Source organism: Lampetra planeri, chromosome 27, assembly GCF_965212315.1.
Source record: "Lampetra planeri chromosome 27, kcLamPlan1.2.h2, whole genome shotgun sequence".
Classification (NCBI taxonomy): Eukaryota; Metazoa; Chordata; class Hyperoartia; order Petromyzontiformes; family Petromyzontidae; genus Lampetra; species Lampetra planeri.
Genome location: NC_136133.1, coordinates 11,032,855 through 11,050,480, shown reverse-complemented (window position 1 = coordinate 11,050,480; position 17,626 = coordinate 11,032,855). Strand labels below are relative to the sequence as shown.

Sequence of the window (17,626 nt, the reverse complement as noted above, 5' to 3'; positions counted from 1 at the left end):
GATATGGAGAGGTACGAATCTTTTTCGTGCCCAGGATCTCACAGACCTGTTGGAGAAATTTGCCAGAAAAATGTTTACCCTGGTCGGTCAGCAGCCGCTCGGGAGCACCTTTGTCAAGGACATATCCCTGGACAAAGGCCTCTACGATGGCTGCTGCCGACTGGTTGGCCAGGGGCCAGGCCATAGGCCAGCGCGTGAAGTACTCCACCCCGGTTAACAAATATCTATTTCCTCTGGGGGTGGCGGGGAACGGTCCCAGAATATCCAGCGCGACAAGTTCGTTCACTCGGGAGACCCTGATAGACTGCAGGGGCGGGTTCGACTCCCTCGCTGGTGGTTTCCGCTGCGCACACCTAGGGCACGACCCTAACAGATCCCCGACATCCCTTGTCATGCCCGGCCAAAAAAAATCAAGTTGGAGCAAGGCCAGGGTCTTTTGGGTTCCCAGGTGGAGGAGGCGCTCGTGAGGGGCCCACACCACCCTACACCGTAACCCCGAAGGGACCACCAGCCGGTGTCGATGGGATTTCCCGTCCCAATGCATTAACAACCCACCGAGCATTTCCCATGCGTCGGCATCACCCCTCCCCCGCCCCCGGTCCCCGACGCGGCGGCGCAACGCAAGGAGGGAGGTATCTTCCATCTGCAAACGCCCCCATTCCGTGGCAGGCAACCCCAACAGGGAATCAGATCCCTGCTGTGCGATGGAATTCGTCATTGACGCTGCGTCGTCAGCAGCCGCCAAGACCGGAACAGGCATTTCACCAGGATGCCTGCACCGACCCGACCCCAGGAGGCATGCGCATTCGGGGGTGGTTGGCATGCGCGACAGAGCGTCCGCGTTGGTGTGGCGAACGCCCTTACGGTACGTGGTCTCAAAATCAAAATCCTGGAGAACCTCCAGCCATCGAGACAATTGTCCCGATGGTTGTTGGACTCGCAGGGCGTACTGTAGCGCCGCATGGTCTGTACGGACGGTGAAACGCTGCCCGTACAGATATGGCCGGTACTGCTGGATGAAATAGACAATTGCCAGCAGTTCCCGACGGGTGACACAATATCGTTGCTCCGCTGGAGACAACACTCGACTACCGTACGCGACCACCCGTTCCACGCCCTCAACCACCTGGGAAAGCACGCCCCCAATACCTGTGTTGCTCGCGTCGGTATCGAGCACAAAGGGTTTTGAAAAATCGGGATGAACCAGGGGAGGGGCATTAACCAGAGCGTCCCGAAGGGAGCGGAACGCAGCCTCCTCCTCCTGTCTCCAATGGAAGCGGACCCCCTTTGACGTCAAAGCGTGCAGGGGCTTAGCAATGGTGGCAAAGTCCGCGACAAAGCGTCGGTAATATGACGCGAAACCAACGAAGCTCCTGACCTCTCCCACCGAGGTGGGAGTCGGCCAGGAGCTGACGCACTGCGTTTTGGCGGGATCGGTAGCAATACCCGAGCGTCCAACGATGTGCCCCAAATAACGTACCAATTCGCGCAATAAATGACACTTTTGGGGTCTAAATTTCAAATTAGCAGCCCGCATTTTGAGGAAAACGGCCCGCAACCTCTGGAGATGCTCGTCAAATGTTCTGCTAAAGACGATAACGTCATCCAAATAGATTAAACACGAATCCCACTGCAATCCAGCCAAAACCAATTCCATCAATCGCTGGAAAGTCGCCGGCGCCGAGTGTAATCCCATCGGCAACCGGTTAAATTGGAAGAGACCATGTGGTGTACGGAATGCAGTTTTAGGCTTAGATTCATCGTCCAGAGGAAGCTGCCAGAATCCCGAAAGCAAATCCAATGTGGAGAAGAATCGCGCCCCCGCCAAGGCGTCCAGCGATTCGTCAATACGGGGAAGCGGGTATGCGTCAGCAACGGAAATTTTGTTGAGGCGGCGAAAATCGACGCAAAACCGCAATGATCCATCCTGTTTCTTAACCAGAACGATCGGCGCTCCCCACGGGCTGGTAGAGGGAGAAATGATGTCGGCGGCTAACATGTCATCAACAGCCGATTTGACATGGTCCTTTTCGGCGGGACTCAGCCGGAAGGGATTTTGGCGTATGGGCGCGCTGTCACCCGTATCAATATGGTGACGCAGCAAATGGGTACAGCCTAAATCGAATTTGTTCTGACTGAACACGTCGGCAAATTTGCGCAGGAGTGTCCTAAGTTTTTGACGCTCTACATCCGACAGGTCCGTCGATCCCGCACAAAGCGCCTCAAGCCACCCTTCATCGGTGTCCGAATGTGGAAGCGGCAGAGTGGCAGTGCCAACGTGATTGGCGACAGGTTCCTCGCAGGGCACCGGCGTTGCGTGAGCAAGCACGGTCCCTTGAGGAATTACCACGGCCTGCGACCCCACATTGAGGACCGCGATGAAAGGGTCCCCGTCCCCCCTTACGATGGTCTGGGCGGGAATTAAATGCGGCCCGCTAACCCCGGCCCTAGATGGCCCCAGCAGGACACCCTGGTCCCCAACACCCTTAGCGAAGGGCCTGCGAAGTTTTAGGGGCACCAACATTTGTGCCCCCGGCGGCACGCGAACCGTTTGAACGACAAACGCCGGTACCGTCGCGAACGCCGACCGAGCCGCAGTAGGGGAAGGCAAAAACGCCATCCGTCGTCCCGATGGGAGCTCAATGCAACCTTGATCAATCAAAATCCGAATTGGCATTTTGCCCAAGAAGTCCGTCCCCAGCAGGCACGGAACCGCCAGCGAGGAGGAAACAAAAATCGGGCCGGACAATTTAATATCACCGATCGAAATTTGTGCGCGAATCTGACCCATGATACCCAATGAGCCCCCGTTAGCAGCGTAGAATGGGACATTAACCGGTAGCAAAGGACGACTCTGGACAGGGAGAATGTTGTATATGAGTTCCGAAATGATAGTCGCCGACGCTCCTGTATCGACGAGGATACGCACTTCGACCCCGTCAATGTGCCCTACTATGGCCGACGACCCCGATGACGCAGCCACAACGCGATGGGCCAACACGGACCACTGCCTGGGTTCGATTTGGGTCCCCATAGTGGTGCGTGTTGGCCCGACGGTGCGCAATGTTGGCCCCCCGTTCGTTGCGGTGTGCTTGTGTGTAACGGGTGTGTGCTTTGGCCAAACATGTGGGGTGCCGTGACTCGCCGGGTCATGTTGATGGAGCTTGGAAGGAGGAGGAGGGCCGGCGTCCCGGCGAGGCGTCGTCCCCCGCTGTCGAGGAGAGCGGCACCCCGAGGCGACGTGGCCCCGGATGCCGCAGTTATAGCAGCGCGGGAGCGCAGGCGGTGATGACGGACGGTCGGAGCGGCCCGACCCATCCCGGCCCGCCCGTACTCCCACCCTCTGCTGCTGTCGGAAGTCGGCGGCGTAGACCTCCTCCGTCGGGGGGGTGACGGCAGCCACCGTACGCCCGGCCGCTGCCCTGCTGGCCTTCCGTCGCTGTGACAGGAGGTTAGCGTGGAGGAGCCGCGCCGCCTGGAGGGAACCCATCTCCGTGTCCTCCTGTGCGACGATGGCGATGTCCAAGTCGTCCGCCAGCAGAAGAATTTTCTCAGTGACCATCGCGTCCACGCCTTGGTCATCCATACGAGGGAAGGCCGTCTTTGCCAACGCCAGAAGGCTCGTACAGTAGGCGAGGGGCGACTCCTTTGCACCCCGCTGGCGATCGTAAAATCGCTGTCTGCATTCCGCCGAAGGTCCGTAGACCCCAGCCAGCAACTGCAGCGCCATCTGAAGAGTGGAGCGCTTGTCCCTCGGTGCCGACGTAAGAGCGGCGAGGGCGTCGCCGTCGAGTAGCGCCGGCAGCGCGCAGAGGGCTTCGGCGTCCGACCACCCGCCATTTCTTGGTGCGCGAGGAAGCGCCGCTGGAACCCCCCCCAGTCGCCCTCCTCAGCTACAAACTCTTTCAGCGGAGGCAGCCTTTGGTGTAGCGCAGCGATCGCCGTGGAGGCCCGCGCTTTGCTGTCCCCGCAACTCGGCTGAGCGTCGGCACGAACGACAGATGGAATCGCCTGTCGCGCTGATGGTGACGCTCCGTCCGTTGGTGGTGACGCGGCAGCCCCTGCGAGGCCGATGTCGGACCCCAGGTTGAGGCTGGCCACGCCCTCGGCAGCTGCTGCGGCGATGGCGGGAGATTCGAAGTTGTAGTCAGTAGAAATGGCGGAAAGGCGCAACGGTCGTCGGCCGTCCTCGCCCCGCGGCGGTCCAGCAGCCCCCAGCCGAGTGATGCTCTCGAGTGTGGCGGCAGCAGCATACAGCAGCTCCGCCAGCCTCGCGTGCGCCAGCTGAAGTCCGTCGGATGGCGACTCCTCTTCCTCCCGATGCCCCGGTAAGGATGCATTCGGCCCCGGCTGCTCGTTGCCCCCATCAGCCGTCTCTGGCACCGCACTTCCCGCGGTGTCCTCCGCCTCCTGCACCCCGGCCCGAGCTGTTCGGCGCGTGTCCATGTTCGTAGTTGTTCACTTCTGTCACCAGATGTAGTACCGTTGAGGACGCGTGGACACCGGAGTAGAGGCACACGTATTTATTTCACAACAGTCACTGGGGACATACAGTACTGGAGGGGGTATCGGCTCCCTCACCCGGATAGCTGGGAACACACGGCTAGCTACCCCTAGCCTGCCTCCTAATCCTCCAAATACTGGGCTAGGGGAGGCTGTCTGGCCCGACACTGGTCAGTCGGGCTACGGTACCCGGAGTCCCAGAGTCCTGGCTCTGGTTCACGGGACCACGCCGCTGGCTCGGTCCTGCGCGGCCCTGACAAGGGCGGCGTCCCAGGGGAGTCCAGGGCTCTAGCTAGGCAGTCTTCGGTCTTCAAGAGTTTACTTAAACATTCTGCCCCGAGCCCTCTGACACATCCCCCTTTATACTCCACCCCCGCTGAGGGGTGGGGCCCCGGGCTGCCTGGTGCGGACGTCGTTGAGAGCACCCCCCCCGTGCACTCACGTAGCCCCACCCACTGTGTTTGTTTCCCATAAGCTGCCATGCATAACGGCTCTCTCTCTAACACCCCTACACTAGTTTCCTGTGTGATCCCATACATACAGCTCCTCCGTAACACCCCTACATAGGTAAGATAGCAGGTGTTACCAAAAATATTTCCAAAATCTTAAATAAACACAAGATCCAGGTTCGATTCAATACAGTACACAAAATCCGTGATCTAATCCCATCTGTGAAGGTCATTCCTGACATGCAATGCCCTGGAGTTTGCAAACTGAGTTGTACCTGCGGTAGCAGTTACATTGGGGAAACGAAACATGTTTCGGACCGTGTTCGCGAACACAAGGCAGATCTGAAACATGGCAGAACCAATACCTCTGTCGTAGCTGACCATTGTTATAATGCAGTGGGCTCGCATTATATTGTTTTTTTACGAGACCAAGGTACTCTGCAAACCTTCGGGCTACAATCAAAGGTTTGTTCATGAAGCCATCCAGATATATAAACATAGACAAAACTTCAACCGAGAAGATGGATACAAATTGAATAATCATTGGAAGGATGTTATCAACCAGGTAATGCCTTAACTTGTTATTGTTGTTTCCATCATTACCTGCCGGTTTACTGCCAGCCCCGCCCACGTCTCCCCCCCAGCCTCATGTCCTCTTACCCGAGCGCTCACGCGGCACCCCCCCCTCTCTCTCCCCTCTCTGACCTATATAACCTCTTGCCACGGCAGCTCTCCCGCCGACTTCAGCATTTTCTTGCTGTGGTTGTTCCACCTGATGAAGACCGCTTGTGTTGCGATCGAAACGTCGTGATTTATTTTATTTTATTTCTACCTACGTGACTTTACCCAAAGAACCAAACAGGATGGATTCCTGCAGTCACGAAAGCTTCAAATCAAGATTAAAATCCTTAGGTTTTTTCGGTAAAGTCACGTAGGTAAAAACATTAAAAAGTAAAATAAAATAAAAAATAAAAAATCACGACGTTTCGGAGGCAACACAAGCTTCCGTCTTCAGGTGGTACCGTCACAGCCACGACAGCTGTATCAAGTAAATGAGAGATTTCAGGAGTTACCACTGCGTTTATATAATGGTTGGAGAAGGTGGTGGGGCATGGGCCGCATCTTTATTATTAATATGGTAAGGTGAGGCTTGAGACTAAGAATAGACTGCATAACAAAGGCTGAGCCTTATGGAGAGGTGCGGTTTGTGACTCAACCTGTAACACGGAGACCAACACTAAACATGGTAAAACAGTAATGGTTGTCTGTCAAATAAGATTGGCAAATAAGTGTAGTTAAATCTTTATTGCATGGTTGATCACATCTTTCCAATGATAACTCAGTTTGTAACCGTCATCACGGTTGAAATTATGTCTGTGTTTGTATATTTGTATGGCTTCGTGTACAAACCTTTGATGGTAGCCAGGAGGTTTGCAGAGAACCTTGGTCTCGGAAAATACAATTTCATGAGAGCCCACCGAGTTGTAGCAATGATCGGCAACGGCCGAAGAATCAGTTCTGCCGTGTTTCAGATCTGACTTGTGCTTGCGGACACGATCAGAAACATGACGTTTCGTTTCTCCAATGTAGCAATCACCACAAATGCAACTCAATTTGTAGACTCCAGGATACTGTAAGTCAGGAACGACATCCTTCACAGATGGAATCAAATCACGGATTTTATGCACTGTACTGAATCGGACTTGGATCTTATGTTTGTTTAGAATTTTGGAAATCTTTTTGGTCACGCCTGCTATGTATGGCAACGTGATAGTTTTGGTCGGAGTTTCATGTGGCTGTTTCTGTATGGTGGGAGAGACAGCTTGGCGGATAGTGCGGTCAGAGTATCCGTTCATCCTGAGGGCCCGATGTACATGTCTTAATTCACCGGCCAGGTGGTGTTGGTCAGCAATGCTATGGGCTCTGTGGTATAGCGTTTTGATGAGAGAATTCTTTTGAGATGGGTGGTGGTGGGAATCCGGTTTCAAGTAGGAATCTGTGTGGGTGGCTTTCCTGTAGACAGAATGTCCCAAGGATCCGTCAGGCCTCCTCTCAAACAGAATATCCAAGAATGGTAGTTTACCGTCTTTCTCCACTTCCATGGTGAATCTGATGGATGGGTGTCTAGAATTGATGTGGTCCAAGAAGTGGTTCAATGCTGGGAGGCCATGTGGCCAGATGACGAAAGTGTCGTCCACATACCTCTTCCACAAGGAAGGACGCAGGGTGGATGTCTGGATGGCGTCTGATTCAAACTTTTCCATGAACATGTTGGCTATAACTGGTGACAAGGGGGAGCCCATAGGTGTACCCTCATTCTGTTTGTAGAAGGTGCCATTCCAGGTAAAATAAGTGTTGGTGAGGCAATGCCTAACCAGCGCAAAGTGTCGTATGTGGACGCCACTTTCGTCATCTGGCCACATGGCCTCCCAGCATTGAACCACTTCTTGGACCACATCAATTCTAGACACCCATCCATCAGATTCACCATGGAAGTGGAGAAAGACGGTAAACTACCATTCTTGGATATTCTGTTTGAGAGGAGGCCTGACGGATCCTTGGGACATTCTGTCTACAGGAAAGCCACCCACACAGATTCCTACTTGAAACCGGATTCCCACCACCACCCATCTAAAAAGAATTCTCTCATCAAAACGCTATACCACAGAGCCCATGGCATTGCTGACCAACACCACCTGGCCGGTGAATTAAGACATGTACATCGGGCCCTCAGGATGAACGGATACTCTGACCGCACTATCCGCCAAGCTGTCTCTCCCACCATACAGAAACAGCCACATGAAACTCCGACCAAAACTATCACGTTGCCATACATAGCAGGCGTGACCAAAAAGATCTCCAAAATTCTAAAAAACATAAGATCCAAGTCCGATTCAGTACAGTGCATAAAATCCGTGATTTGATTCCATCTGTGAAGGATGTCGTTCCTGACTTACAGTATCCTGGAGTCTACAAATTGAGTTGCATTTGTGGTGATTGCTACATTGGAGAAACGAAACGTCATGTTTCTGATCGTGTCCGCGAGCACAAGTCAGATCTGAAACACGGCAGAACTGATTCTTCGGCCGTTGCCGATCATTGCTACAACTCGGTGGGCTCTCATGAAATTGTATTTTCCGAGACCAAGGTTCTCTGCAAACCTCCTGGCTACCATCAAAGGTTTGTACACGAAGCCATACAAATATACAAACACAGACATAATTTCAACCGTGATGACGGTTACAAACTGAGTAATCATTGGAAAGATGTGATTAACCATGCAAAAAAGATTTAACTACACTTATTTGCCAATCTTATTTGACAGACAACCATTACTGTTTTACCATGTTTAGTGTTGGTCTCCGTGTTACAGGTTGAGTCACAAACCGCACCTCTCCATAAGGCTCAGCCTTTGTTATGCAGTCTATTCTTAGTCTCAAGCCTCACCTTACCATATTAATAATAAAAATGCGGCCCATGCCCCACCACCTTCTCCAACCATTATATAAACGCAGTGGTAACTCCTGAAATCTCTCATTTACTTGATACAACTGTCGTGGCTGTGACGGTACCACCTGAAGACGGAAGCTTGTGTTGCCTCCGAAACGTCGTGATTTTTTATTTTTTATTTTATTTTACTTTTTAATGTTTTTACCTACGTGACTTTACCGAAAAAACATAAGGATATGAATCATTGCAGTCACGAAAGCTTCAAATCTAGAATCAAGATTAAACTTTTGGAAATGTAATGCAATGCAACACAGAGAGTCGGTCAACACACAATTAACGCATAGCCTGATTGATTACGTTTTTCCAAAGATTGCTAAATTAGAAGTTAAGTGTGAAATTTTGAGAGAGAGACAAGACACAGAGACATGATGATTGCTTGTGTTGCAATCGAAACGTCGTATGCTATTATTTAATTTATTTTGTCTTTCTACGTGATTTTACCGAAAGAACCAAAGAGTAATTCCTGCGGTCACGAAAAGCTCCAAAACAGGACCCTGCGGGGTGGGCTGGTAGGAATAATACTTAGTACTGGTACAGGGATATCGACCGGGTATAGAGGAGTTAAAGAAACAATTTAACTGTATTCTAGTGTAAAGTTCATTAAAAGTGTTTGTTTTGACAAGAAACGCTGTGAGATTTAAAGACCCCCCAACACCACCCTCAACACCACCCCTCCCACCAGCCCTCCCACCAGCCCTCCCACCAGCCCTCACCACCCCCCACCACCACCCCCCACCACCACCCTCCACCACCACCCCCCACCACCACCCCCCACCACCACCCAACCCCACCACCACCACCCCATCACCCCCCACCACCACCTTCTGCACTAGGCCTCGCGAAGCCTGCCGCACTAGGCCTCGCGAAGCCTACTGCACTAGGCCTCGCGAAGCCTTCTCTGCAGTAAACTTAGCGAAGCCTTCTGCACTAGGCCTCGCGAAGCCTCTGCAGTAGGCCTCGCGAAGCCGCGCTTTTCGTGCACAAATAAGGCGATTAAATGTATCTCGTCTCTGTGTTAATAAGCCTGCCGCACTAGGCCTCGCGAAGCCTGCCGCACTAGGCCTCGCGCCATGCTTTTCGTGCACAAATAAGGCAATTAAATGTATCTCGTCTCTGTGTTAATAAATGTTTCTTGTCTCTGTGTTAAAAAAACGTGCTGCGTTTCAGTAAAGTAATTTTTTTTAAAAACGTGCTGCGTTTCAGTAAAGTAATTTTGAAGCGAAGTTTAAAGTTTCGCCGTGAGGCGCCGGAAGCGACGGCCATCTTGTTTAGTTGACAGATCGCAGGGGGAGCGGGCGGCCATCTTGTCGGACAGGGTCATGCCAAGTGTTTGCAGTAGGGGGCGATGTTGATACACGGACAGACGGACACATTAATCTATTGGTGGTCTGGTCCACTTCGTTCCTACCAGTATAAAGTTTGAGTCTATAGCCGTGTATGTCTATGGCAGTGCTTGCGTCCATAGTAGTGGCTCTAGAGAGTGTATGTTGATACCAGTGTCTATGTATAGGAGGGAGTCTTGTGGGCGTGTAATTGTGAGTAAACACATGCCACGTGGGCCCCCCTCTGTCTGCCCCGAGGCACCCAATGGGAGGGGGGGCACCCCCCCCCCACTCATGCCCTTATAAGGGCAGGACCCCGCGCTGCCCACGTGGACTCGTGGCTGGGTGAGTGAGCTACGGGCTGCGTGGGCGCCGTTAAACAACGAGCCGGGAAACCGGTAACAGCTTTCAGAATCGGTTACCGGTTCCCAGAGACAGGAAACCGGTAACCGTTTATCGTGGAATTTTACGATTGTTTTTTTTTTGTTTAACCGCACGGCAAAACAATCCGAGAATGCAGCACTTGCAATGACTGGCGGCATTGGCCTCCGTGCGAGGGTAATTTGGCCTTCTCTTCCACACCAGCAGCTGCTGCTGCTGCTGGGTGGACGTGAGCGAAAGTAGATGACTAAACCTGCCCCACGCTGTCGTGTCAACTCTCACGCCGGGAGACGGAATGCAACCGGTGACCTGTGGATCGCAAGTCGGCAGGCCTGATGCTGCTACTGCTGCCCGCCGTATCACCACCACTGCGGCAGCAGCAGCAGCGGCTCTCGGTGAAGGTGGTGAACGCTCCCAGATATTTAGGGGCGGCGAACCGGTTTTGCCGGGTTTGCTTTAATGCGGTTACCGGTTTGGAAAATGTTCGATTTTAAAAGCCCCGAGTAGGCACACACCCTCGGGGCAGTTTGTAGCGATGATAATGTATACATCCTCCAGTGAGAGAGAGTCGTGAGTGCGGATAGCTGGAGATAAGACAAGGGATAGAGTTGCAGTGAGATGGGATCGAGAATTGTGACGTGCACTGTAGTAATGTGAGATGAGACAAGAGATCCGAGTTGTAGTGAGATGAGAGATGGAGTGGGGTGAGAGTTCACATCCTGGTTGATGAGGTTCAATCGGCACCTCATCAACCCTCCGGGGTCGATAAAACGAGCGTGACTTTTGCTGTGGATAAGTCAACAGCGGTTATCCTTTGGGGAGATACTCGCCCCCGCCGTAGGAATGTGGACATTCCACCACAGCAGGAACTCGCTTCGACATGTGAGTGTGACAGTGATGAGGTGTGTTGCTGTGATGGTGATGATGTAAGATCGCTCCAGAGTTGGGACACTGCTGCCATTAAACCCATTCACCCCCGCCTCGATTCACTTCATGCCAAATGCGATCCTTTAAGCGCACAGCAACTTCGTGCTTGCTGCGCATGCGCATTGCCTGCTCTAGGGGACATTTAGCGAGGTCCGAATTTCGCTCGGGAGTCCACGCTGGCAGCAGACAGAGGCAACAGGGACAGACGTTGCCACGCCACAGACACCGGTCAGACAGGCAACACGGACAGAAGTTGCGGCGCCGCACCACAGACACCGGTCAGACAAACCGGGTCGGTCAGACAGAGGCGATTTTGAACAGCAGCCGCAGCGCGCGAGCCGGTTGTGACAGGAGCCGCTGTTTTGGGCGCGTGGCGCCGGTCCACGGCCACTCGCGTGGCACCGCGATCCGTTCGGGCAGGAGAGCTCGGAGCCGGGGAGAGTCCCGGTAACAGGGTGGTGTGGTGGTGGTGGGGTCGTCGTGGTGGTGGTGTCGTCGTGGTGGTGGTGTCGTTGTGGTGGTGGTGGTGTCGTCGTTGTTAGTGGTGTCAGAGTTGTGGTGTCATCATTATGGTGGTGGTGTTGATCCAGGTGGTAATGGTGATGGCGATGAATGTTGATGGCGATGAATGTGATGATGATGATGGTAGTGGTGGTGTTGGTGACGTTACACAGGTAGTAGTAGCAGCAGCTGGTGGTGGTGGTGTGCACGATGCTGTCAACCATGAGGGCGTGGAGCGGAGCCGGTGTGCAATGGAGGGCGGCCTGGGCTGTCAGAGGTGCGCACACCGCACACACCAACTACACACACCAACTACACACCTACTACACACACACACACCTACTACACACACCAACTACACACCAACTACACACCAACTACACACACACCAACTACACACACAAACTTACTACACACACACCAACTACACACACACCAACTACACACACACACCAATTACACACCAACTACACACACACCAACTACACACACACCAACTACACACACACACCTACTACACACCAACTACACACCTACTACACACCAACTACACACCAACTACACACCAACTACACACACACACCAACTACACACCTACTACACACACCTACTACACACACACACCTACTACACACACACCAACTATACACCAACTACACACACACACCTACTACACACTAACTACACACACACACCAACTACACACACACCAACTACACACAAACTACACACACCAACTACACACACACCTACTACACACACACCTACTACACACACACCTACTACACACACACCAACTACACACACACCAACTACACACACACACCTACTACACACACACCAACTATACACCAACTACACACACACACACACCAACTACACACCAACTACACACACACCAACTACAGACCAACTACACACACACCAACTACACACACACCAACTACACACACACCAACTACACACACACCAACTACACACACACCAACTACACACACACCAACTACACACACACCAACTACACACACACCAACTACACACACACCAACTACACACACACACCTACTACACACACACACCTACTACACACACACACCTACTACACACACACACACCTACTACACACACACACCAACTACACACACGAACTACACACACGAACTACACACACGAACTACACACACCAACTACACACCAACTACAAACACACACACACTAACTACACACACCAATTGCACACACACACGCCAACTACACACCAACTACACACACACACCAACTACTCACACACACCAACTACACACACACACCTACTACACACACACCAACTATACACCAACTACACACACACACCAACTACACACCAACTACACACACACCAACTACAGACCAACTACACACACACACCAACTACACACACACCAACTACACACACACCAACTACACACACACCAACTACACACACACACCAACTACACACACACACCTACTACACACACACACCTACTACACACACACACCTACTACACACACACACCTACTACACACACACACCTACTACACACACACACAAACTACACACACACACAAACTACACACACACACAAACTACACACACACACAAACTACACACACACACCAACTACACACACACACCAACTACACACCAACTACACACACACACCAACTACAGACCAACTACACACACACACCAACTACACACACGAACTACACACACCAACTACACACCAACTACAAACACACACACACACTAACTACACACACCAATTGCACACACACACCAACTACACACCAACTACACACACACACACACCAACTACACACACACCAACTACTCACACACCAACTACTCACACACACCAACTACTCACACACACACACCTACTACACACACACACCTACTACTGACACACACACCTACTACTGACACACACACTTACTACTGACACACACACCTACTACTACACACACGCCTACTACTACACACACACGCCTACTACACACACACACCAACTACACACCTACTACACACACCTACTACACACACACACCTACTACACACACACCAACTATACACCAACTACACACACACACCTACTACACACCAACTACACACACACTAACTACACACACACACCAACTACACACACACCAACTACACACAAACTACACACACCAACTACACACACACCTACTACACACACACCTACTACACACACACCTACTACACACACACCAACTACACACACACCAACTACACACACACACCTACTACACACACACCAACTATACACCAACTACACACACACACCTACTACACACACACACACACCAACTACACACCAACTACACACACACCAACTACAGACCAACTACACACACACCAACTACACACACACCAACTACACACACACCAACTACACACACACCAACTACACACACACCAACTACACACACACACCTACTACACACACACACCTACTACACACACACACCTACTACACACACACACACACCTACTACACACACACACCAACTACACACACGAACTACACACACGAACTACACACACGAACTACACACACGAACTACACACACGAACTACACACACGAACTACACACACGAACTACACACACCAATTACACACCAACTACAAACACACACACACTAACTACACACACCAATTGCACACACACACGCCAACTACACACCAACTACACACACACACCAACTACTCACACACACCAACTACACACACACACCTACTACACACACACCAACTATACACCAACTACACACACACACCTACTACACACACACACACACACCAACTACACACCAACTACACACACACCAACTACAGACCAACTACACACACACACCAACTACACACACACCAACTACACACACACCAACTACACACACACCAACTACACACACACCAACTACACACACACACCAACTACACACACACACCTACTACACACACACACCTACTACACACACACACCTACTACACACACACACACACCTACTACACACACACACAAACTACACACACACACAAACTACACACACACACCAACTACACACACACACCAACTACACACACACACCAACTACACACCAACTACACACACACACCAACTACAGACCAACTACACACACACACCAACTACACACACGAACTACACACACCAACTACACACCAACTACAAACACACACACACACTAACTACACACACCAATTGCACACACACACCAACTACACACCAACTACACACACACACACACCAACTACACACACACCAACTACTCACACACCAACTACTCACACACACCAACTACTCACACACACCAACTACTCACACACACACACCTACTACACACACACACCTACTACTGACACACACACCTACTACTGACACACACACTTACTACTGACACACACACCTACTACTACACACACGCCTACTACTACACACACACGCCTACTACACACACACGCCTACTACACACACAAGCCTACTACACACACACACCTACTACACACACCTACTACACACACACCAACTACACACACATACACGCCTACTACACACACACACACACACCAACTACACACACACACCAACTACACACACACACCAACTACACACACACACACACCTACTACACACACACACCTACTACACACACACACCTACAACACACACACACCTACTACACACACACACCTACTACACACACACACCTACTACACACACACACAAACTACACACACACACAAACTACACACACACACAAACTACACACACACACAAACTACACACACACACAAACTACACACACACACCAACTACACACACACACCAACTACACACCAACTACACACACACACCAACTACAGACCAACTACACACACACACCAACTACACACACGAACTACACACACCAACTACACACCAACTACAAACACACACACACTAACTACACACACCAATTGCACACACACACGCCAACTACACACCAACTACACACACACACCAACTACTCACACACACCAACTACACACACACACCTACTACACACACACCAACTATACACCAACTACACACACACACCAACTACACACCAACTACACACACACCAACTACAGACCAACTACACACACACACCAACTACACACACACCAACTACACACACACCAACTACACACACACCAACTACACACACACACCAACTACACACACACACCTACTACACACACACACCTACTACACACACACACCTACTACACACACACACCTACTACACACACACACCTACTACACACACACACAAACTACACACACACACAAACTACACACACACACAAACTACACACACACACAAACTACACACACACACCAACTACACACACACACCAACTACACACCAACTACACACACACACCAACTACAGACCAACTACACACACACACCAACTACACACACGAACTACACACACCAACTACACACCAACTACAAACACACACACACACTAACTACACACACCAATTGCACACACACACCAACTACACACCAACTACACACACACACACACCAACTACACACACACCAACTACTCACACACCAACTACTCACACACACCAACTACTCACACACACACACCTACTACACACACACACCTACTACTGACACACACACCTACTACTGACACACACACTTACTACTGACACACACACCTACTACTACACACACGCCTACTACTACACACACACGCCTACTACACACACACACCAACTACACACCTACTACACACACCTACTACACACACACACCTACTACACACACACCAACTATACACCAACTACACACACACACCTACTACACACCAACTACACACACACTAACTACACACACACACCAACTACACACACACCAACTACACACAAACTACACACACCAACTACACACACACCTACTACACACACACCTACTACACACACACCTACTACACACACACCAACTACACACACACCAACTACACACACACACCTACTACACACACACCAACTATACACCAACTACACACACACACCTACTACACACACACACACACCAACTACACACCAACTACACACACACCAACTACAGACCAACTACACACACACCAACTACACACACACCAACTACACACACACCAACTACACACACACCAACTACACACACACCAACTACACACACACACCTACTACACACACACACCTACTACACACACACACCTACTACACACACACACACACCTACTACACACACACACCAACTACACACACGAACTACACACACGAACTACACACACGAACTACACACACGAACTACACACACGAACTACACACACGAACTACACACACGAACTACACACACCAATTACACACCAACTACAAACACACACACACTAACTACACACACCAATTGCACACACACACGCCAACTACACACCAACTACACACACACACCAACTACTCACACACACCAACTACACACACACACCTACTACACACACACCAACTATACACCAACTACACACACACACCTACTACACACACACACACACACCAACTACACACCAACTACACACACACCAACTACAGACCAACTACACACACACACCAACTACACACACACCAACTACACACACACCAACTACACACACACCAACTACACACACACCAACTACACACACACACCAACTACACACACACACCTACTACACACACACACCTACTACACACACACACCTACTACACACACACACACACCTACTACACACACACACAAACTACACACACACACAAACTACACACACACACCAACTACACACACACACCAACTACACACACACACCAACTACACACCAACTACACACACACACCAACTACAGACCAACTACACACACACACCAACTACACACACGAACTACACACACCAACTACACACCAACTACAA

At 50.9% G+C, this 17,626-nt stretch overlaps 1 protein-coding gene across 6 annotated transcripts in view; it reads left to right on the top strand.

Moving 5' to 3' along the window:
* The first annotated feature begins 10,109 nt into the window (after positions 1 to 10,109).
* ALDH18A1 (aldehyde dehydrogenase 18 family member A1) overlaps positions 10,110 to 17,626 on the top strand; it is a 37,362-nt gene continuing 29,845 nt past the window's right edge. For 2 of the 6 annotated variants that reach the window (XM_078607505.1, XM_078607501.1), the window contains exons 1-2: positions 11,098 to 11,539; positions 11,767 to 11,870. In XM_078607505.1, the coding sequence (XP_078463631.1) occupies positions 11,804 to 11,870 (67 nt within the window). In that variant the 5' untranslated portion in view covers positions 11,098 to 11,539; positions 11,767 to 11,803. The other 4 variants (XM_078607503.1, XM_078607504.1, XM_078607502.1 and 1 more) reach the window with 4 other exon arrangements.